The 19,321-nt window shown below is 34.8% G+C and overlaps 1 protein-coding gene across 1 annotated transcript; it reads right to left on the bottom strand.

Annotated features, from left to right (window-relative positions):
• Positions 1-5,015: 5,015 nt before the first annotated feature.
• On the bottom strand, positions 5,016-19,172 carry LOC113066687 (gastrula zinc finger protein XlCGF8.2DB-like). The gene is made up of 4 exons (XM_026238648.1): positions 19,063-19,172; positions 18,802-18,894; positions 8,191-8,344; positions 5,016-6,273 (listed from the first exon to the last, which is right to left on the bottom strand). The coding sequence occupies exons 3-4, from the start codon at positions 8,273-8,275 to the stop codon at positions 5,240-5,242; spliced, it is 1,119 nt and encodes a 372-aa protein (XP_026094433.1). The 5' UTR covers positions 8,276-8,344; positions 18,802-18,894; positions 19,063-19,172; the 3' UTR covers positions 5,016-5,239.
• Between the last annotated feature and the right edge of the window lie 149 nt (positions 19,173-19,321).

The raw sequence follows: 19,321 nt of genomic DNA, 5'->3' as shown, positions 1-19,321 counted from the left end.
TGGCAACTGCGAAAATGCAACAATGCAATATGATGATCTGGGTCTGTCACAAACTTCTGTAAGCAGAGTGAGCACACAAACAATTACAGCACTTTCAGAACATCTTATTGTGTCGCAGTTCATTTTGTTTCCATTGGACATTCCCACCTTGCAGGCTCAAAAAACTGCATTCATGAATATAGCAGGCTTATAGGTGCGCACAAGCAGGGGGAATGAACCGTTAATAGCTTGTGCTATACGCTCTCATGTCTGCTTCTTGTCCCGTGCTGTGACACCCGGCCCAAATTTTCCTTTAAGAATGGCCCTGTGTTCATCCACTAACTGGGCTAACAGTAAACACTGTTCCTCTGTCCAGTTTGGCTTTCTCCCCCTTCTTGGTTTTGATTCCATGTTTGATACATTAAAACCAACATTCAAACCGCTACTTAAATAGGACAGCACTCACTGTAATTGGAAATAGTGGAACAATTATTATCATTCTAAGCCAATCAAATACCTAATAGGAAATTAAAAGCATGGTAAATAAAAAAAGGATTTAGATACACACATATAATGTGTGTCTGTGTGTGTGTGAGAGAGAGAGAACGGTCAAATATGAAAAATTAAGCATGTAAATTCAAACTGAGAATTAGAATAGACCCTATACTTAAAATAACTTTTTTTCCTTCTTGTACAACCAACCAATCACAGTCTTCAAAAGATTGTGTCGTACATAGCAACGGGGTCAACCCCGCCTCCTCACTAAGATGAAAGTTTTTGTCTTTTCCTTACTCAGAGTTGCTCTCAGATTAATCCCGAAACGATCATAAGCTAAGACTCCTACATAAAGTTTTTTAGCTAAATTAAGAGTTTCTTAGAAAGGATTCTTAGAATCTTTATGAATATGGGCCCTGCTGTTTAAATGTAACAATGAATAATTATATATATGATTTAATAATTTTAAGTTATCAGAATCAAATACATTACAAGTTGTATTGACATCCATGTCAATGCAATGCTGAGAATCTCCAACAATATTGAAGTCATCAAAACTCTATCAGCAGTACAAATCGATCATGGAGTTTACTGGGATTACATTAAGACACTGACAAGGCGATGGTCACAAATATGCTTGGAGCAACCAGATGCACGCACATATACAACACACACACATACAAAAACATTCCGGTACCATTGTATAAACCATTTGTACTATGCTGCAGTCGTCCGCGCTGACAAAAAATAAACAAAAAATTAAAATAGTCTCATAAAGATGAAAACCAAAGTGTCTCCCTTTATGAAACAAAAATATATTGCAGTATATTGGAAAATATTATGTAATATATTAGGCATATATTCTTATATATATTTATTTTTTCCAATATATTGCAATATATTGAAAGCGGCAATCATTTGTATATTTTGCAATATTTTATATAATATATGTATCATCAATATATAATTAAATGTATTCAAATATATAAAATATTAGAAAATAAAAAGGGAAAATAATATATTATAATATATCACAATATATTTTAAGAAATATATTGGTAAATATATTTTCCTTTCGTAAGGGTCTCACCTCTCTGTCTGAAAAACAAGTTCAAGCCTGTCGTAAAGGGAAGTAGGCTATTAGAAATATGAATTCATGATAGAGAAACTGCATGTTGTAGTGGCAGGGTGTGAACCCTGCATCCAGACCAGGGTTTCCGTTGTCCGGTAATTACCGGACATTGGCCGGGAAAAAAATTAAATGTCCGACAAAATTAAATCTCTCCGGTCAAATTGTCAGATTAAAACTGCCTAATAATCCCGGCCTCGCCCCCCAACACAATCTGAATCGACCGTTTGAAAGTTTTTAAACAACATCGCATGTTGCATTTCAAATAAAGCGCACGCCTAACGGCTATAATAAACGTCTAAAGAATCAAACTGCGCATTCAGATACAATTGCAGCCACAAATTATGAGATGCATTATTCGAATGCTTGGTGAAAGAGTTGTGTCTTTAATCTAGATTTAAAAGGACAGAGTGTGTCTGAACCCCTAACATTATCAGGAAGGCTATTCCAGAGTTTGGGAGCCAAATGCGAAAGTTATTTAGTGGACTTTTCTATCATTTTCTGCATCCGAAACAGGTAACACGTTTCGCAGCTGGAAGAATGCTGTTTTGGGAAATATGGTTTTCAAAACACAAGTTGCTGTTCAATATAACACCCAGATTTTTAACTTTAGAGGAAGTAACAGTACATCCGTCTAGTTGCAAATTGTAATCTACAAGATTTTGTGTGCAGTTTTTTGGTTCAATAAGTGATATCTCTGTTTTATAGGAGAAAATTATTGGTCATCCAATCTTTTACATTTTTAACACACTCTGTTAGCTTAGATAATTTAGAAGTTTCACCTGGTCTCGTTGAGATATACAGTATAGCTGAGTATCATAAGCATAACAGTGGAAACTAATCCCATATTTTCTAATAATATTACCAAGGGGCAACATGTATATTGAAAATAGCAGAGGGCCTAGGACAGATCCTTGTGGCACGCCATATTTTGCTGGTGATAAATGAGATGACACCCCATTTAAATAAACAGAGAGGTAGCGATTGGACAGGTAGGATCTAAACCATCTTAGAGCCTTCCCTTGAATAGCTGTATAGTTTTGTTATCAATCAATGAGTTTGTCATGATCTATGGTGTCGAACGCAGCACTAAGATCAAGTAAGACTAGAAATGAGATGCAGCCTTGGTCTGACACAAGAATCAAGTCATTTGTAATTTTAACAAGTGCAGTTTCTGTGCTATGGTGGGGCCTGAAACCTGACTGAAATTCTTCATAGAGATAATTTTTTTGCAGGAAGGAGTACAATTGACAGCAGACACAACTTTTTCTAAAATTTTATAGACATAAATGGAAGATTTGAAATGGGCCTTTAATTTGCCTTTTCACTAGGATCTAGTTTTGGTTTCTTAATAAGAGGCTTAATAACCGCCAGCTTAAATGGTTTTGGGACGTGACCTAAAGATAACGATGAGTTAATAATATTGGGAAGCGCTTCTTCTGCTGCAGATAACAACGCTTTCAGTAATTTAGTGGGTACAGGATCTAATAAACATGTTGGTTTAGATGCAGTGATAAGTTTATTTAGCGCTTTCTGTCATATAGTTGTAAAGCACTGCAGTTTATCTTTGGGTGTGATGGATGAAACTGAGGTTTTAGACGCATTAAAATCTACATTTATTATTGTATTTCTGATGTTATCTATTTTATCGGTGAAGAAATTCATAAAGTCATTACTATAAAAAATTGATGGAATATTTTAATCGGGTGGCATCTGGTTATTTGTTCATCTAGCCACTGTGCTAAATAAAAACCTTTGATTGTCTTGGTTATTTTAAATGAGTTTGCGGATATGGTCAGCTCTGGCAGTTTTAAGAGCCTGTTTTTCTATGCAAAAAACTTCCAAGTTAGATTTTCTCCATTTGCACTCAAAGACTGCAAGTTTCTTTCTTGAAAGAGTGTCAAGACGTCAAGTACCATGACGTCGAGTCAAGTCACCTTTATTTATATTGTGCTTTAAACAAAAAAGATTGTCAAAGCACCTGAACAATATTAATTAGAAAAACAGTGTGTCAATAATGCAAAATAAAAGTTAAAGGCAGTTCATTGAATTCAGTGATATCATCATCCAGCTCAGTTCAGTTTAAATTCTATCTGTGCAATCAAGTCAACCATATCTCTATAAATGAAGTGTCCCCAACTAAGCAAGCCAGAGGCAATAGCGGCAAGGAACCAAAACTTGGGGGGCCAGTTCTCCTCTGACAATACGCAACCAGAAGTTCAATTCCAGGCTGCAGCAAAGTCAGATTGAGCAGAGACGTCCTCACAACATCAAATTGAAGTAATGTCACACTGTCCAAATGACAACGACCTGGCGACGTCCGCACAATGCTCTGTGTTTGCTGGGGTTACGTCTTTATTGGGAAAGGATCTTGGTGGATTATCTGCGTCACTCCAACTTTATAAGACTAACGATGAACATGTAGACAACAGATAAAAAATTCAATTCAGTGCTTTTATTTCCAACATGCACTCATTCGTGGCTGAATATAATTTAATTCAGGCAAAGTTGCGTCTTTATTGGGACAGGAATTTATTAATTATTCATGATTCCATGAGTTGGTCTCTATTTCTTAGAGCCAAGCTGCATATTCAGGCATTTATGTAATGCATCTAATTTGTGCATAAATGGCTGTTATATTAAATAAAGTTTACGAACTACAGCAAAATCAAGTACCGGCACGTCATTGTTGTTCATGTCTACCTTCAGACATGCTAAAATAGCAAACCTTCGTGCAATTCTTGAATTTATCGGTGAATCTGATATCACAAGCGGAAATGAAAGTTAACTTTCCTCCACCTCATATACAATCAAGGAAAAATAAACAAAATAAAGCATTCCAAGTGTAAATAAAAATAAAATGTAATGTCTATTTTTTTTTTTTGCGATACATATCGTATTGGCACCCAAGTATCATGATAGTATCGAATCAGGAAGTAGGTGTATCATCCCATCCTTACTAGCCACAGGAGTACATATGCACAAAAGGAAATAAAAAGCCTCATGGGGAAGCATAAAGAGGTCAAGGATGCAAGTAAAAAGTAGTCATGGTGTCAATCAGACTATTTTTTTATATGCTTTAACAAAGAACACAAATGGTATCATGACTTTACATATGTGTCCTCTGGTTAAGTGTGAATGCAAAAAAAAAAATTAATTAGTACACGGAGTAAAACTGAATTGTCTATTAGAAAGAATACACAGATGATTATAGAAATTTCTCCTTTTTAAAAATCTCGTCACTGGGGAAAACTGTAATTTCTTACCCAGAATAAGTTCACAAATGGCATTTCATGCTGCTTTGACAATCTCCTCTCAAACAGAAGATACTAGCAATGTCTCTCTTCAGTGTGACTCCCAAGGTTTGCATTGTTTGTAAAAACTCTTTCCACTGTGATTGTACATAAAAGGCTTTTTTTTTTCAGATGAGAATTTGAATGATTCTTAAGGTGATTCCTGTCTATTCGCAATAATGACAACAAAGTTTTTAGTGAAACTTCATGTGGTTTTTAAGGCCTGAAGCCCTTCCCACACAGTTCGCAGGTGAAAGGACTCTCTCCAGTGTGAATTCCCATATGGGCATTAAGGAGTTTGTTCTCAATAAAACTCCTTCCACACTAATCACATAAAAATGGCTTATCTCCAGTGTTGAGTTCTCATGTGAACCTTAAGACCGTTATTTAATGAGAAACTCTTCCCGCACTGTTTGCAGGTGAAAGGTTTCTCTCCAGTGTGACTCCTAATGTGACCCTTAAGGCAGTTTTTCTGTGTAAAACTCTTTCCACACTGATCACATACAAATGGCTTCTCTCCAGTGTGAATTTTCATGTGACCCTTAAGACCGTTATTTAATGAAAAACTCTTTCCACACAGATCGCAGGTGAAAGGCTTCTCTCCAGTGTGAACTCTCATGTGAATATTAAGTTTTTCTTTGAATGTGAAACTCTTCCCACACTGAAGGCAGATGAATGGCTTCTCTCCGATGTGAATTTTCAAGTGGACAGCGAGGCATTTTTTCTGTGTAAAACTTTTTCCACACTGAGGACAAGTGAATGGCTTCTCTCCAGTGTGAACTCTCATGTGAGTCTTTAGTCTTCCTTTAAACGTGAAACTCTTTCCACACTGAGGGCAGGTGAAGAACTTCTCTCTGTTGTGAATTCTCATGTGGACAGCGAGGTATTTTTTCTGTGTAAAACTGTTTCCACACTGAGGGCAAGTGAATGGCTTCTCTCTTGTGTGAATTTTCACGTGGACAGCAAGGTATTTTTTCTGTGTAAAACCCTTTCCACACTGAGGGCAGGTGAATGGCTTCTCTCTGGTGTGAGTTCTCATGTGGACAGTGAGGTATTTTTTCTTTGTAAAACAGTTTCCACACTGAGGGCATATCAATAGTTTCTTTTCAATGTGAATTTTCATGTGAGTCTTAAGATCTCCATTGCGTGAGAAACTCTTCCCACACTGTTGGCAGGTGTAAGTTCTCTCTCCAGTGTGAATTCTCCTGTTGGGATTAAGGTTTGTAGTTTCTGTTTTTTGAATTTGTGAGGAAGTCTTTTTAGTCTGTGAGCAACTAATAGATTTCTCTTCAGTTTTGAAATCATGCAGTTTCTCATTCTGATCTTTGTAGTCTGTTTCATTCAGTTCTTGACTCTCCTCATTCAGCGACATCAGGTCTGAGGTAAAAACAGACAAATACAAAGTTAAAACCAGTTTAATGTCACAAAGTAACAGACATTCTAACATTGTTATAATTAATATATTAATTTATATTAAATATAAATTAAATAACAAATTAGGGGTGTGCGATTACAACAAAAAATGATATCTCTAGAATTTTCTGGGATTTTCTCAATAACGGTAATAGAGTGCTGATATCTCTAATTGTGCTAACTGACTCCTGAATTTGTTTATATTATGTGTGGAAGGTCACATCAATAATAGAAATTAATCATTTTCAACAAGTTTTATGGCTATTTCCATCTTTAAGCCATTTTTTCTAAAAGTGCACCATCTTCTTAGCCAAATTCTTGCATTTGGGCTTTTACCAAGCAAATTAAGTCAGTATCAAAATAATTGATCTTTGCAATGCAGAGTAGACAGAGAAGCTACATTAGAAGCATCATTTAGATGCATTTACACACTGTTTAATGTAGCTCTGAGGGACATGAAATATTGTAACTTTTAATACATAAATAATGATTTGATATTTTAAACATTGAAAACTGTGATATGTCCTTGACGGACAAATCATTAATGGCTTGTCTTTATAGTAATATAGTACATTGAAGAGGACATCCATATGCTCACCTAACATTTGGCTACTCCATGACAGATAGAGGGGCTTGTGCGATCATTTACTCTTAAAATACCTAATTTTAGAATTTTTGTAAAAAAAAATTCTCTGTGTCTCGTTGGATGCAAATGGTGCTCGTTCGCAAATATGTTGTGCGATATTCCAATTTTGCACATTTAAGTTAAATTCGCAACTTTGGATGGAAACCTGGCTACTGTCGCAGACTTCATCTCTTAAATTAAAAACAGAAAGCACTAGGGTAACAATAAATTATGACGTTATAATAAATTAAAACGTTAATGCTGTGTACATGCTGTTTTTCCCTAACAAAATTCATAATTATTATATTTGCTGGTGCGCTGTGGCAATTAATTAGTGACAGTATTATTTTAAAATTTTTATTTGAATGTGGCATTAACATTCTTGTTTTAAAACCTTTATTTGAATATGGCAACATAATATTGAATCAGCCAATCACTGTGCGTATAATTAGTAAGTATGCTGACATCATCCATGGCAACAAGGTCAGCCCCGCCCCCTTACTCTTAGCTTAAGACTTCTGTCTATTCATTAGTAAAAGTTTGTCTCAGAAGCTTTGTGTGAATAGGTTTTAAGAAAAAACTTTTAGCTAAAAACTTTTACTGCTATTTAGGAGAATTCTTAGTTGTAAGATAAAAAGTTTTGTGAATATGGGTCCGGATGTCAATTTACTTCATTAGTTGTTATAAGTTTTCCTCAATTTCTTGCTCAACGCTTCTCAACAAAATATTACAAAATATATAATTAAGAACTGTATGAATCACTAATTTTTCTACAGAAACACTGTCCAACAGTGACACCAGCAGGTAAAGTATCAGCGGAAGTTGATGTCTGTTGTGCCCCCTTGTGCTCCCATTGAGTTTTAAAGGGATAGTTCACCCAAAATTATTTAAAAAATAAATAAATAAAAAGGATTGCTGGTAACAGTTGGTGGTTCTCACTGACTTTCATAGTAGAAAAAAAAAACTATGAAAGACAATGGGAACCACCAACAGTTTACCATCATTATTTAATATATATATATTTTTATGTTCAACAAAGAAACTAATACAGGTTTGGAATGACATGAGGGTGACTACATGGGTCACAGCTTAATGACCATGTGGAAATGTGGGTCCCATGAACAAAGCAGTGGTTCTTAACTTTGCTCATGGGACTCACATTTCCACACTGTCATTAAACATGGTCACAAATGTAGAAATATCATTTATTTCTGTAGAGCAGGACATTTTAATAAGTTTTGAGAATGAAAACCAACCTGTTGGTGTCTCGGTATCTTCATGTTTGACTCTGAACGCTTCTTCAATCTTCAAGTCTTCACTTTCTTCTTTAATAAATGCCATCTTTATAATTTTGTGTTACATGGATCTCTGACGCTTCAGCAGGAGTTTTTCATTATTAGACACTTTGTCCTGTTTAGGGTGAGAATAATTAAAAGATAGAAAAATAAGTGCAAACTAAATCTCTGGGTGTGTCTCAATTAGGTCCCTAGTTCAGTAGTCAGCACACTAGTGAGGGAGTCAGTCAGAGTGATCATTAATGGCCTTAGCCATTAATATATACATATATACATATACCTCTAACACTGGCTTGCTCTATTCTTTTTGTACTCTGTTTTCTTTTTATTTATTTTATTATTTAAAAGCCCTAGCTATGTGTACTGTGTTAAGCTAACTGAGAGCTGTATACACACAGTAGGTGGACAACCTAAATGAGGATTACCGCCGCGCGGTGCCTGTAATTGTAACTGTAACTGTAATTTAGTCACGTGTTAAAATAATTTGTGAAACTACCACCAGGTTTGCGAAATGAATGTAACTGTAAAATGAGATAAAAGGAGGAAGTAAAACAACTTAAAATGAGCAATTGCGCTATAATTAGCATTTAGCAAAATTATTATTAACTCTGTTATTATTCTTGATTTTTTTCAAACTACTAACACTTTGCATTTTTGAATTGTGCCTTATGTGTGACCAAAAATGTAGTATTTTCTATTTCAGCTGTTTGATCATGCTGGTGTTGTTCACCAGACATTCAGCGTTTACAGCGATCAACTTACTCCTCATATTTTTTATTAATTTTTTTCCATCAGTACTGAAACACGCATGAACTACAAAGCTAATTTTACCTCATGAATAATAGGTAAACTTCAAAAGGGCAACATCAAAAATATGAAAACGGATTTCTCCCGAGTGAGAGAATGAGAAAGCCCAACCTTACCTTATGCTTAGCTTTAAATTATTATTATTTTTTGTTTGTTAATAGCTAAGCCTATATTATTATAAATTGCAATTATATTTATCCATTAGAATTATATATTTAAAATTCTTGTTTTGTTCTGATATATTTGTTAAATGTAAAATATTTGTTGTAAAATGAAAGGAACTAAATATATCCTTTTGGTACATTATAAAATTATTAGGCCAGTCGATATTATTTCTAAATGTAATAAAATGCAACTTATACATGAATTATATAATATATATATATATATATATATATATATATATATAAAAACATGCAGCAAACAAAAATAGGTTATTAATCCGTTAAAATGCAACCTATACATGACTCATATATTTTTTCCTCTCACAAATGTAATTTATTTTTTAGCGTGTTTAAAATAAAGAAAGAAATCATGCAGCAAGTGAAAATAGGCGATTAATACGTTAAAGTTTGTTACTCTGGGTTAACAGTAATTATAATTATTATATACTTCAGAGCAGAGCCTGCATATAGGCTTTCCAGGGTTTTTTTTTAAATTGCATCTGAAAATGACTTAGTTCATCGCATTGACTTTCATATGAACCACTCGGGCTCCCGTAGTTCAGAGTGGCTCAACCCTCCCTGCGTGTCTGAGACATGCTGCCGAGCAGATGATGAGTGATTCTGACTGGATCGAGGAGCGGATATTAAGAGTCTGAGCGTCATGGTTTTCACTCGCTCCAAGAGCCTCCATCACGATTACATTTTATGCCAACAGGCGTAATATAACCACATATTCAGCAAGAATTAATGTTTTACACACTTAGCTATGGCTTGATCAGGTTATAATGACTGCAGGAGTTTGTCTGTTCCTTTTACTGATTATTTTCAGGTTAAAGCATGATTTAAACAGATAAAGCACATTCACAAGCAATCGCTTTAACAGTAATGCATTCAAACAAATGTAATCTTACAGTGCTACTACATTATTAGCATGCTATCTGATTTTGAAATCTTATAGAAATTCATCGTTCTGTTTAGATACAATAACTGACAAAAATGTACTGTTATTTTCCTTACAAACAAAATTTGCACAACAGAAAGCAGCAATTAAAGTTGTAATGCTTACAATGTTATTAGTTTGGCATGTGATAGGGAAAAAAGCTTACATGCAATAGCCAAAGCCACTTTGAAACTCTCCTGTTATTTTTTCATTAATTAATTTTTTATAGGCTACGTTATGTACATAACATTTCAAACATACTGAAATACTTAATTTCAGAGAGTGAAGGCGGAATGTGTGTTTCTGGTATCAGTGAGTGCACAGCTGATGCTCTGAGCGCAGAGAAGTTGTTGCTGCTCACAGTCTTTGCTGCGAGTGAGAGAGATGTTTCACCCGACATAATGAAGACGAACGTGGCAGCACAAGCACGGCACATCCCGCAAAAGCAAGCTGCAGCAATGCTCGTTCTGCGGCTCGCCAAGCTTTACTTTTGTAGGTCGCATGGCAGTAAATAATACAATGATATGACCATGCAGTCAATACACATATTTAATAAAAACATTAAAACAAGCAGAGCTGTAAAATAAAAAAAATAAAAAAATGCACGCCAGGTCTACACTGGACACGAGTGGAACGATGCAACAAAAGACAACAGAACCCAGTGATGGATACACTGGACACGATCCCCATCAGTGAACTGATGCTTGTTCTGTTTATGATGAAATGTTCTGACACTGTGTTCAGATGATTTGACACTGTAGTGTGATGTCATTAAGTTAAGACAGACTTTTAGCGCAGTGGGACGCGCACGACAACTCTCGCGTCCGGTGTAGACACAGACAGTGACTTCACTATTTACAAATAAGTTATATAAGAACAAAAAAATCCTAAACCAGCAGCATAATGAGATGGACATATAGACTAGAAAATATATTTACACTTGCTGTCCTCCATCCATGACACTGACGCACTGCTGAGCTGCCAGTTTTAATCTGAACAGCTGTTAATGCCGAGTGGATGGTTAGATGCATGATGGGGCAGTATTAAATAAATAAAACAATAATAATAAAATAAAATAAAGGTCTTTCCAGCATTAAGGTAATAACATTACAGTTTTTTATCATCTTGTCTCATTTATGTTGTCAGTTAATGAAGCTCTTTTTTACATCGTGTGCATTTTATTGTTTATAATGAGAGAACTTGAGTTTAATCGTGAGGACGGTTTATTAATCTGACCATTCTTTAGAGTTTTAAAGATTTAGCTAAATCGTGCAGGTTTAATTTATTTGTTTGTTGTTTTAGGCTAATTAGGCATAAATAATGTGAACGAAATTATACAGTGCTTCATGTTTAAACATGCAATAATTTCTTAATCAGTTTACAGACAAATGTCTTTTTCTCAAGAAGTTATCTGTCAAAATAAAGGACAGGTAATGAATAACAAAAATACATGTTGTTTTATTAAAGGAATTTTAAGATATAAATTAAAATATAGCCATAATGTAGCCCTGTAGACTACCCCCCTGAAATAGGCTACCACTTTTAATGCTGCGATGCAAAGTAAACCACAATTTCTTTTGAATAACATAACACATAATTCATATAATGTAAATAATACTGCACACCTTTTAAATGTGTCCAATCTAAAATATGGTTTAATACCATGTAGCTTAGAGAAAATATAAGCACAGACTCGGGCACAGGCTTGACATTTATCCTGCTTGAATTCGTTCTAAGAAATGCACATAACTTCATAAGTACCAAACTTTCATCTTTGAATATTACATATTAAATATTTTAACTATAGTGTTTTCTTTTATTTTTTGAGACTATAGGCGTCAAATGTAACACATCAGCGAGGCGAAACTGACGTCTATTTGCGAAAATGTGCTTTGATGCGCTTGTTTGATAACTTGTGGTTAAAGCACCACTCAGCCGTTAAAGGCTGCAAATGCACTTTACAGACGCTGTGGTGGTGGTGTATATATATATATATATATATATATATATATATATATATATATATATATATATATATATATATATATATTATATATATGGTATATATATATATAATATATATATTTCCCTTGTGGATTGTTCAAATTCACTACCCTTTCGAGTTGTTTGGGATGAAAACATCCACTCAGTTAAACTGCTGTAAAAATGTATCAGATAATTATTTTTTTCACATTTTTTTTGCATAAATCTATTAATCAACCTCAGTCCTGATAATTTCCAAATTCATAAATGATGTCACTGATTTAGGAAAAAAATGTTTTTTTTATATATTTTAAATATAAAAAGGGATTGTGGACTGAATTTTTTTTTATATTTTCAATATAAAAAGGGATTGTGGACTGAATTTTTTTTTAACCTTTTGTCACAGTCTTGGGCATGTCAAAGATTAGTAACAACATTGGATTTAATGCATTGTTAGTTTTTGTGCAGCATTAAATTTTACTTTTTTCTCCCTCATTAGTTGTTGGTGGCTGTTTTTGCCCCATTGACTTCCATTATAACGACATTTTTTGATTGCAAAGCCATGACAACATATAATCATGCATTCTTGTTTGTTGGTGGTGTTACCTGTTGGGAAGAGGTAAAAGTTTTACTGCTGATCAAAAGGTGGCACCCTTTAGATAGGCATGTGCAAAAAAAAGCTTTGTTTCTGGCTTTTATATGGAGTTATATGCAGTATAACAGTATATTATAGTGTTTGTGTGTGTGTGTGTGTGTGTGTGTGTGTGTGCATGGGGTATAAGGGATATATACACACACACACACACAAAATTGCATAATAAATGAAAAAATGTAATACAAAGTTTTTTTTAATAAAATACAAAAAGGTTTTATTACAAACCCTATTATTAAACTATTTACTATATTAGATTAAATTTAACTTTATTGTCATTGCATATGTATGGTACAGGGCAATGAAATGCAGTTAGCATCTAACCAGAAATGCAATAAGCAGTAAGTACAGGATATACAGTGTCTACAATATGTTACAAATGTACAATTATTATACATTTAAGGCTTTAGACATCATTTGCAGGTTTTAAATACTATCAGCATGATATACAGATAGGTGTACTAGTGTACTATAACATACTATACAGATGGATTGTGTAATATCCGTTTTCCCTGTCTTTATCTTCATTATGGGCGTGACAAAGTTTCTTAAGGAAACAATCGGAGTCTAACAAGGGGTTGTAAGGAGTCAGAAGTGACGCTGGATGGGAGCAACATTGTTTTTCATACCCGCGGGTTGAAGCAACCCCAATACCAATAACATGATATTTAGCCCCTAAAATGTGAATTTTACCAAGGCAACTCAGCCAAAAAACCTATATTTTAACCCCGAGAAGCTATTTGTATCAGGGAACCTCCTGGAAACGCGATTGGGCTAGTTTTGAGAAGCAACTGGGCGGGATTTGTTGTGAAAACCGGGCAACACTGATCTGAACGCACGTGCTGGAGATACACTACTAATTACAGGAGCGCCTTTACTGATGAGATGTACATGAAAATCGCATTCGATTTTTTGCACAGCCCTAGGTTTTATATATATATAATTATTATTATTATTATTATTATTTAATTAAAGATCAAGGTGTAACCTTTACAAATGCAGACTAAAGCACTATTCGGACGGGACTAGTTTTCTAAACTACGTTTGAGTTTCGATTCTTACCACCTGACGTCTGTGATTTTCATGTACCAATTTGGACGGGACTAACATCTCCGTGTTTATTACAGAGGTGGGAGGGTCTGTTTTGTGCATCTGGGCGTCACAGAGATCACGCACTCTGTATGCGTGCATTGCATTCATTCAGAATGACTGCCTTAGTATTATTACACAATAAATACTAAATGGCTGGTATAACAAAACCATGTTAATGTGTGGTTCCTTTAGTTTAACTTGTTTTCCTTTTTTTTTTTTTTTTTTTATTAAATGTAATTAAAACATTATGTAACTGAGTACATAAATGAGCGTGAGTAATCTTACCTGATGCTGATATTACAATAGCCGGTATTAACAGTTTACGCGATCTTGCTCTTGATTTTATTGTTTGTATTATTTTTTTATTATTATTTATTTGCCGCTAAGCAAATATATCAAACATCCGCGCGGTAAGGCCATCTACGGTAATTCACGTTGGCCAAAACACACAAGGAAACACGTTGTGAAATAAAATATCACCGGCAATCACACACATTCGCATTCGGACGGGATTAGTTTTCTCAGAGGATCACTGAGTTTGCTGAAAAACGGTAGGTAATTTGCTCTGGAATTATCACAGAGGTTGTGTGAGAAAAACACAGACGTGGCAGATTCGGACGGGATTAAAATCACCAAGTACGTCTGTGAAACGCAGATTTCTCTAACGACCCCCTGTAAAACTAGTCCCGTCCGAATAGGGCTTTATTTTCACAGCCTTCTTTGATCATATTCAGCAAGGGTATGAATAATTTTGAGCACATCTATAAATGCTTTAGCTTACTTTGTAAATGTGTTACCTTGTGACTTGCGTTCACTAGTTGATTCATTCTAAAAGTTTTTATTTAGACTGTTTTGGGCTAATCAAATATAAGTAAACGCAAAGCACAATTTAACACGTTTACAAAGTAATGTATATTAGGAGCTTTTCAACTGGAGTTTAATGTTTACATTTCATTTACTATTAAATTCAAATAGTATATCAGGTCACATGTTTGAATAGTATTTCTACAAGAAAATAACAGAGAAAACAATGTTAAGTTTTTATCTTAAATGAGACATCAGCTAGTCTGTGAAGAAAATGTACCATGTTTTTAATATAGTAAATATTTTAACGATAGCGTTGGTAATAAAGCCATAGTAGCTTCAAATGTACTATTGTCTGAGACTCCATGATATGTACGTTACCATCATACACTATAAAATGTAAAATACGTTTTAGTATAATAAACCCATGGTTGATTTTCAAACAGGTAAACGCAGGTCACAAGTTAACAGGGGCACATTTCCTTGATTCAGCCTGCTGCATAATCTCACGCCAAGAGTAAAATCCTGACTTCAGTCCAATCTGTGGCAGAAATAGTAACGTTAGTCAGATAGCCCAATGTGTTCATTAATGGCATCTTGCGGCGCAAGTGTTTTTAGCATGCATTCAAAACCTAGACAATTTTTTTTAAAGAATAGTGTGTGAAACAGTATACAATAAAAAACAAATGTTTCGGATTATTATGCTGAAGTGTTGTCAACACAGTTGCTGAGGTTGTTACCTCACAAATATGTCCCAATCCCAATTCTATTTTATACCCCTTGCCCTTGTCCCTTGAAGTAGGGGAGACAATACTGCCCTAAGGATTGGGACACCACTACTATGCCATCACAAATCAGTGTTAATTTCGTTGACTAAATATTTTCGTCATTATTTTCGTCACGAATATATTTTTGCCGACGAAAACGAAACGAAAACTAAAATAGAAGGCACTGATGGAGACTAAAACTATGACTAAATTGATTGACATTATCGTCAACGAATAAAGGACGAGACGAAAATAGACTGTGACGAAAATCAAATCAGCAGACGGCAGAGATGCGAGGAATGAGCAAAAGAACCGGCAAAACAGAACAGACTGCATGAGAGAAGAGAACCAATCAGAGCCTGACTTATTGAGACGTGAAGCGAAGGTTTTCAGTTTTTATGAGCTCCCGGGAAGTCGGCATTCGAAGAGGTGATAGGGACTTTAAGCAACAGCCTCTGGTGGAACGGCAACGCCATTCTGGCGTTGTATTGCGCCTGCGCGAATTTAACTGCTACTTTGTGACGTTCTAATTTAACGGTCTACTACGGGAGAACAGCTGATTTGCCGGAGTCGCTACAACGTGAGAGGTTAGGTAAATAAATGTTATGTTTTTAGACTTATTTACATCATACAATATTAAAAACTCCTCTTCTGACAAAAGATTGTCATTTAACGCCAAAAGCAATCCTTCTCTTGCTTTTTTAAATTATATATTTTTTTGGATCTCAATAAATGAATTAATGCTGCGTTGCGCTGTTCTGTTTTACCGTTGCTTAGTGACTTTTACGTTCTTGGCTACAGCGGTGTGACGGCAAACTTCCGGTCGCTGTAGCCGTTCCATTCGCAGCTGTTGCTTAAAGTCCCTACTGTCTAAAAGAGCGACAAAATGTCCACAGCTCACTTCACGTTTGACGACGAACAAAACAAAACAAAGTGTAAAGCACGCAGAGCGCTCATTCGTGGCAAGAACACAACCAATTTGAAAAGACATTTACAGACGAGCCACCCGGACATTTTCTCAAATGTAATTTTACAACGATATTCTTTTGTTTATTGAGCTAAGCAAAATTGGAATAGTGCAGTGCGTAGATGTTGTAGCATTAAATATTACGAACTGAAAAGTACTGTAAAATAGCCCCTTCTTCAAGTTAGATGCGAGCACAATACTAATACGTAATATCATGATAAATACATTTGATTAATACTAATGTTTAGTATATTTTATAATGTTCTACTTGTTGACAATATCACAAATATTTCTATATTAGTCATGTGAAACATGAATGTTCACATCCTATCATTATACATACAAATCTAGCAATATTGTAGTATTTAAAACATACAATATTGCTAGACAAATGAATACCTTATAAAATCTTGTTACTTTTTTTATCCACCTAGCTGCCAACTTATTAAATATTTACTTTAAATGTATGCACTTATTGTTCAGCTCAGCTGTAAGCTTTAAGGTCCTGGACCTAACTTTATTTTTCTTTTATTGATGGTCAATTGGCAGCTAGTTATTGTTTACATTATCATGACAGTGTTTGTTGCTGCATGAAAGCTTTTGAATCGAAATAAAGACACAGTTGTGTTGAAATAAAGTTGAATTTGTGTTTTATATATTTTGTTTAAGTTTGTTTCCTATACCAGCTGTAAAAAATTGTCTAGTAAATCTGTTATTGATTTTAGTCTTATTTTAGTCGACTAAAATACCAAGCAATTTTAGTCGACTAAAATACCAAGCAATTTTAGTCGACTAAAATAAGACTAAAATTAAAACAAATCAGATGACTAAAACTTGACTAAAACTAAAAAGAATTATAGTCAAAAGACTAAGACTAAAACTAAATTAAAATTTCGTGTCAAAATTAACACTGTCACAAATCATCATTTGTCGTCTAGCTCTTACAATACACACATATATCGGTGTGCTGGTGTGCATTAGAGCCTTTAATTATCGTTCTGTAGGCTATAAATGAGCTGCTTACTGACACACACACACACACACACACACACACACATATCGAAAATCGCGCAGCTCACACATCCAGGAGAAAAAAAACTCGTCAACGCTGCCCCAAGACTTTTATTAAATACAGTTTAAATACTGAATCGCTACATTATATTTTCCGGTGACGAGAGGATACAACGCTGTTTTTAAGTAAACTCACTCTAAAAAGATAAACGCACAGACGCTAATACACGCAACTTTAATTTCTCTCTCTCTCTCTCGAATTCGCAATATTTGAGAAAATGGTTTACATTTGAAAAAAGCTTACATTTATGTATCTTTTGGTTCGCTGTAGTAGCCATGTTGCCGAGATAATTCATACCCCTTTGTTTGAAGTGTGGTCCCAAAAATCTTCGTTTGAAGGGCTATCTGGCCCTTCCCATTACCCCTCCAACCAAAAGAGAATCAAGACAAAGATTTGAGGGGAAAGGGGAATTGGGTAGAATTGGGCCTAAATGTACTGACCATTCTTTTTAAAAAGGCTTGTTAATTAAGGATTCATACGAGCAAAAAATGCTATATTGCCCAACTGAACTGAATTAATGGACTACATACTAATAATTATTGTGTAAATAGTTGTTAGGTGGTAGATACTTATATTTCAGTAATGAAGTACATTATAAACCAGTATTCAATAAAACAGTACGTTTAAAATATTTCTTGAAAATATTATTAAATGAATGCAACTTTATTGGAACAAAAGCCTCCCTATACCTATACTGCTAACCACCTGATATCAACATTTTCAAATATTTCCTTTATTTTTATTTAAATAAATGCCTTTCTAATCTGATGGGAAAATGAGTAGCCTAGAACAAGTTTGGTAAAGGGTGGCCTCGAACTCGGGTCGCTCGCGTCAAAATCATTCTTCGCACGTCTTTTACCCGCTTCGCTACTGATGTTGGAGAGAATTGGGCATCTTTTACAGTGCTGTTTATAACAGCCAGGCATTGGTGAGCGGAGTTAATGGAAATAGTCTCTATTGATTATATTACTTCAATATTTTTATTATTCAGTATCTTTAAAATAAAGCACTATAGAGATAAAGGTGACCTAATTTGACTAGAGATTAAAGAACAATCTATGTCCTACTTATTATATTGTCATTATATACACAGCAATAGTTTATAGTTTACAGTAACATGTAATGTATGTATAAAAGTGCTTTATAATTACTATTTCCTGCCTCCAGTTCACTCACGTGTTAGAATATGAAACATTACATGGAGCACGTTGCGTTCTGGGAAACAGTGTCCCATGCAATGTCTTCAGATGCATACATCAGACTTCAGCAAATGTAGCAGGCAAATGTAATCAGGGCATTACATGAATACAAGACATTCTCTTACCATTCACAGAATACACCCAGCATAAAGCAGTAGAGTAGGAGTTGTGTGGTAATATGCCATTCTGAGAAACGTCCTGATGTCTGCAGCCAGACCCTGTTGAATCATTTTGAGAAGCAAACTGATTCAGTTGACTCAAAAATGTTTCGAAAAGCTCAGTTTCTCCATCACTAGATAGAGTACTACAGTGTTGCATTCAGTAGTAATTTCTTTGCACGGTTTTATTTCAATAGAAACACTTTAAAAATGGTTAAAAGCACAAACCTTTCTTCAGTGGAATCACAGATGCAGGATCGTGTCGCAGTATTATGACATCACTTCACCAGACCAAAATAAAAGTCCGTTTTCTTCCTCTTTTTGATGTTTTATGGTGGTTGGGAAACCAGCTTTGGTGCATATTTCGCCTCATACTGGGATGGAGAGTGAGGCGAGGACATCCTTCTACCTATATTTTATTACATATATTAGTTTTTCTTCAGGAAATTAGTAAGAGCTTTATAACCTTTATTACAACAACTGTTTA

Source organism: Carassius auratus, chromosome 4, assembly GCF_003368295.1.
Source record: "Carassius auratus strain Wakin chromosome 4, ASM336829v1, whole genome shotgun sequence".
Classification (NCBI taxonomy): Eukaryota; Metazoa; Chordata; class Actinopteri; order Cypriniformes; family Cyprinidae; genus Carassius; species Carassius auratus.
Note: the sequence above shows the minus strand (reverse complement) of the source record. Positions and strands in the feature narration are given on the sequence as shown.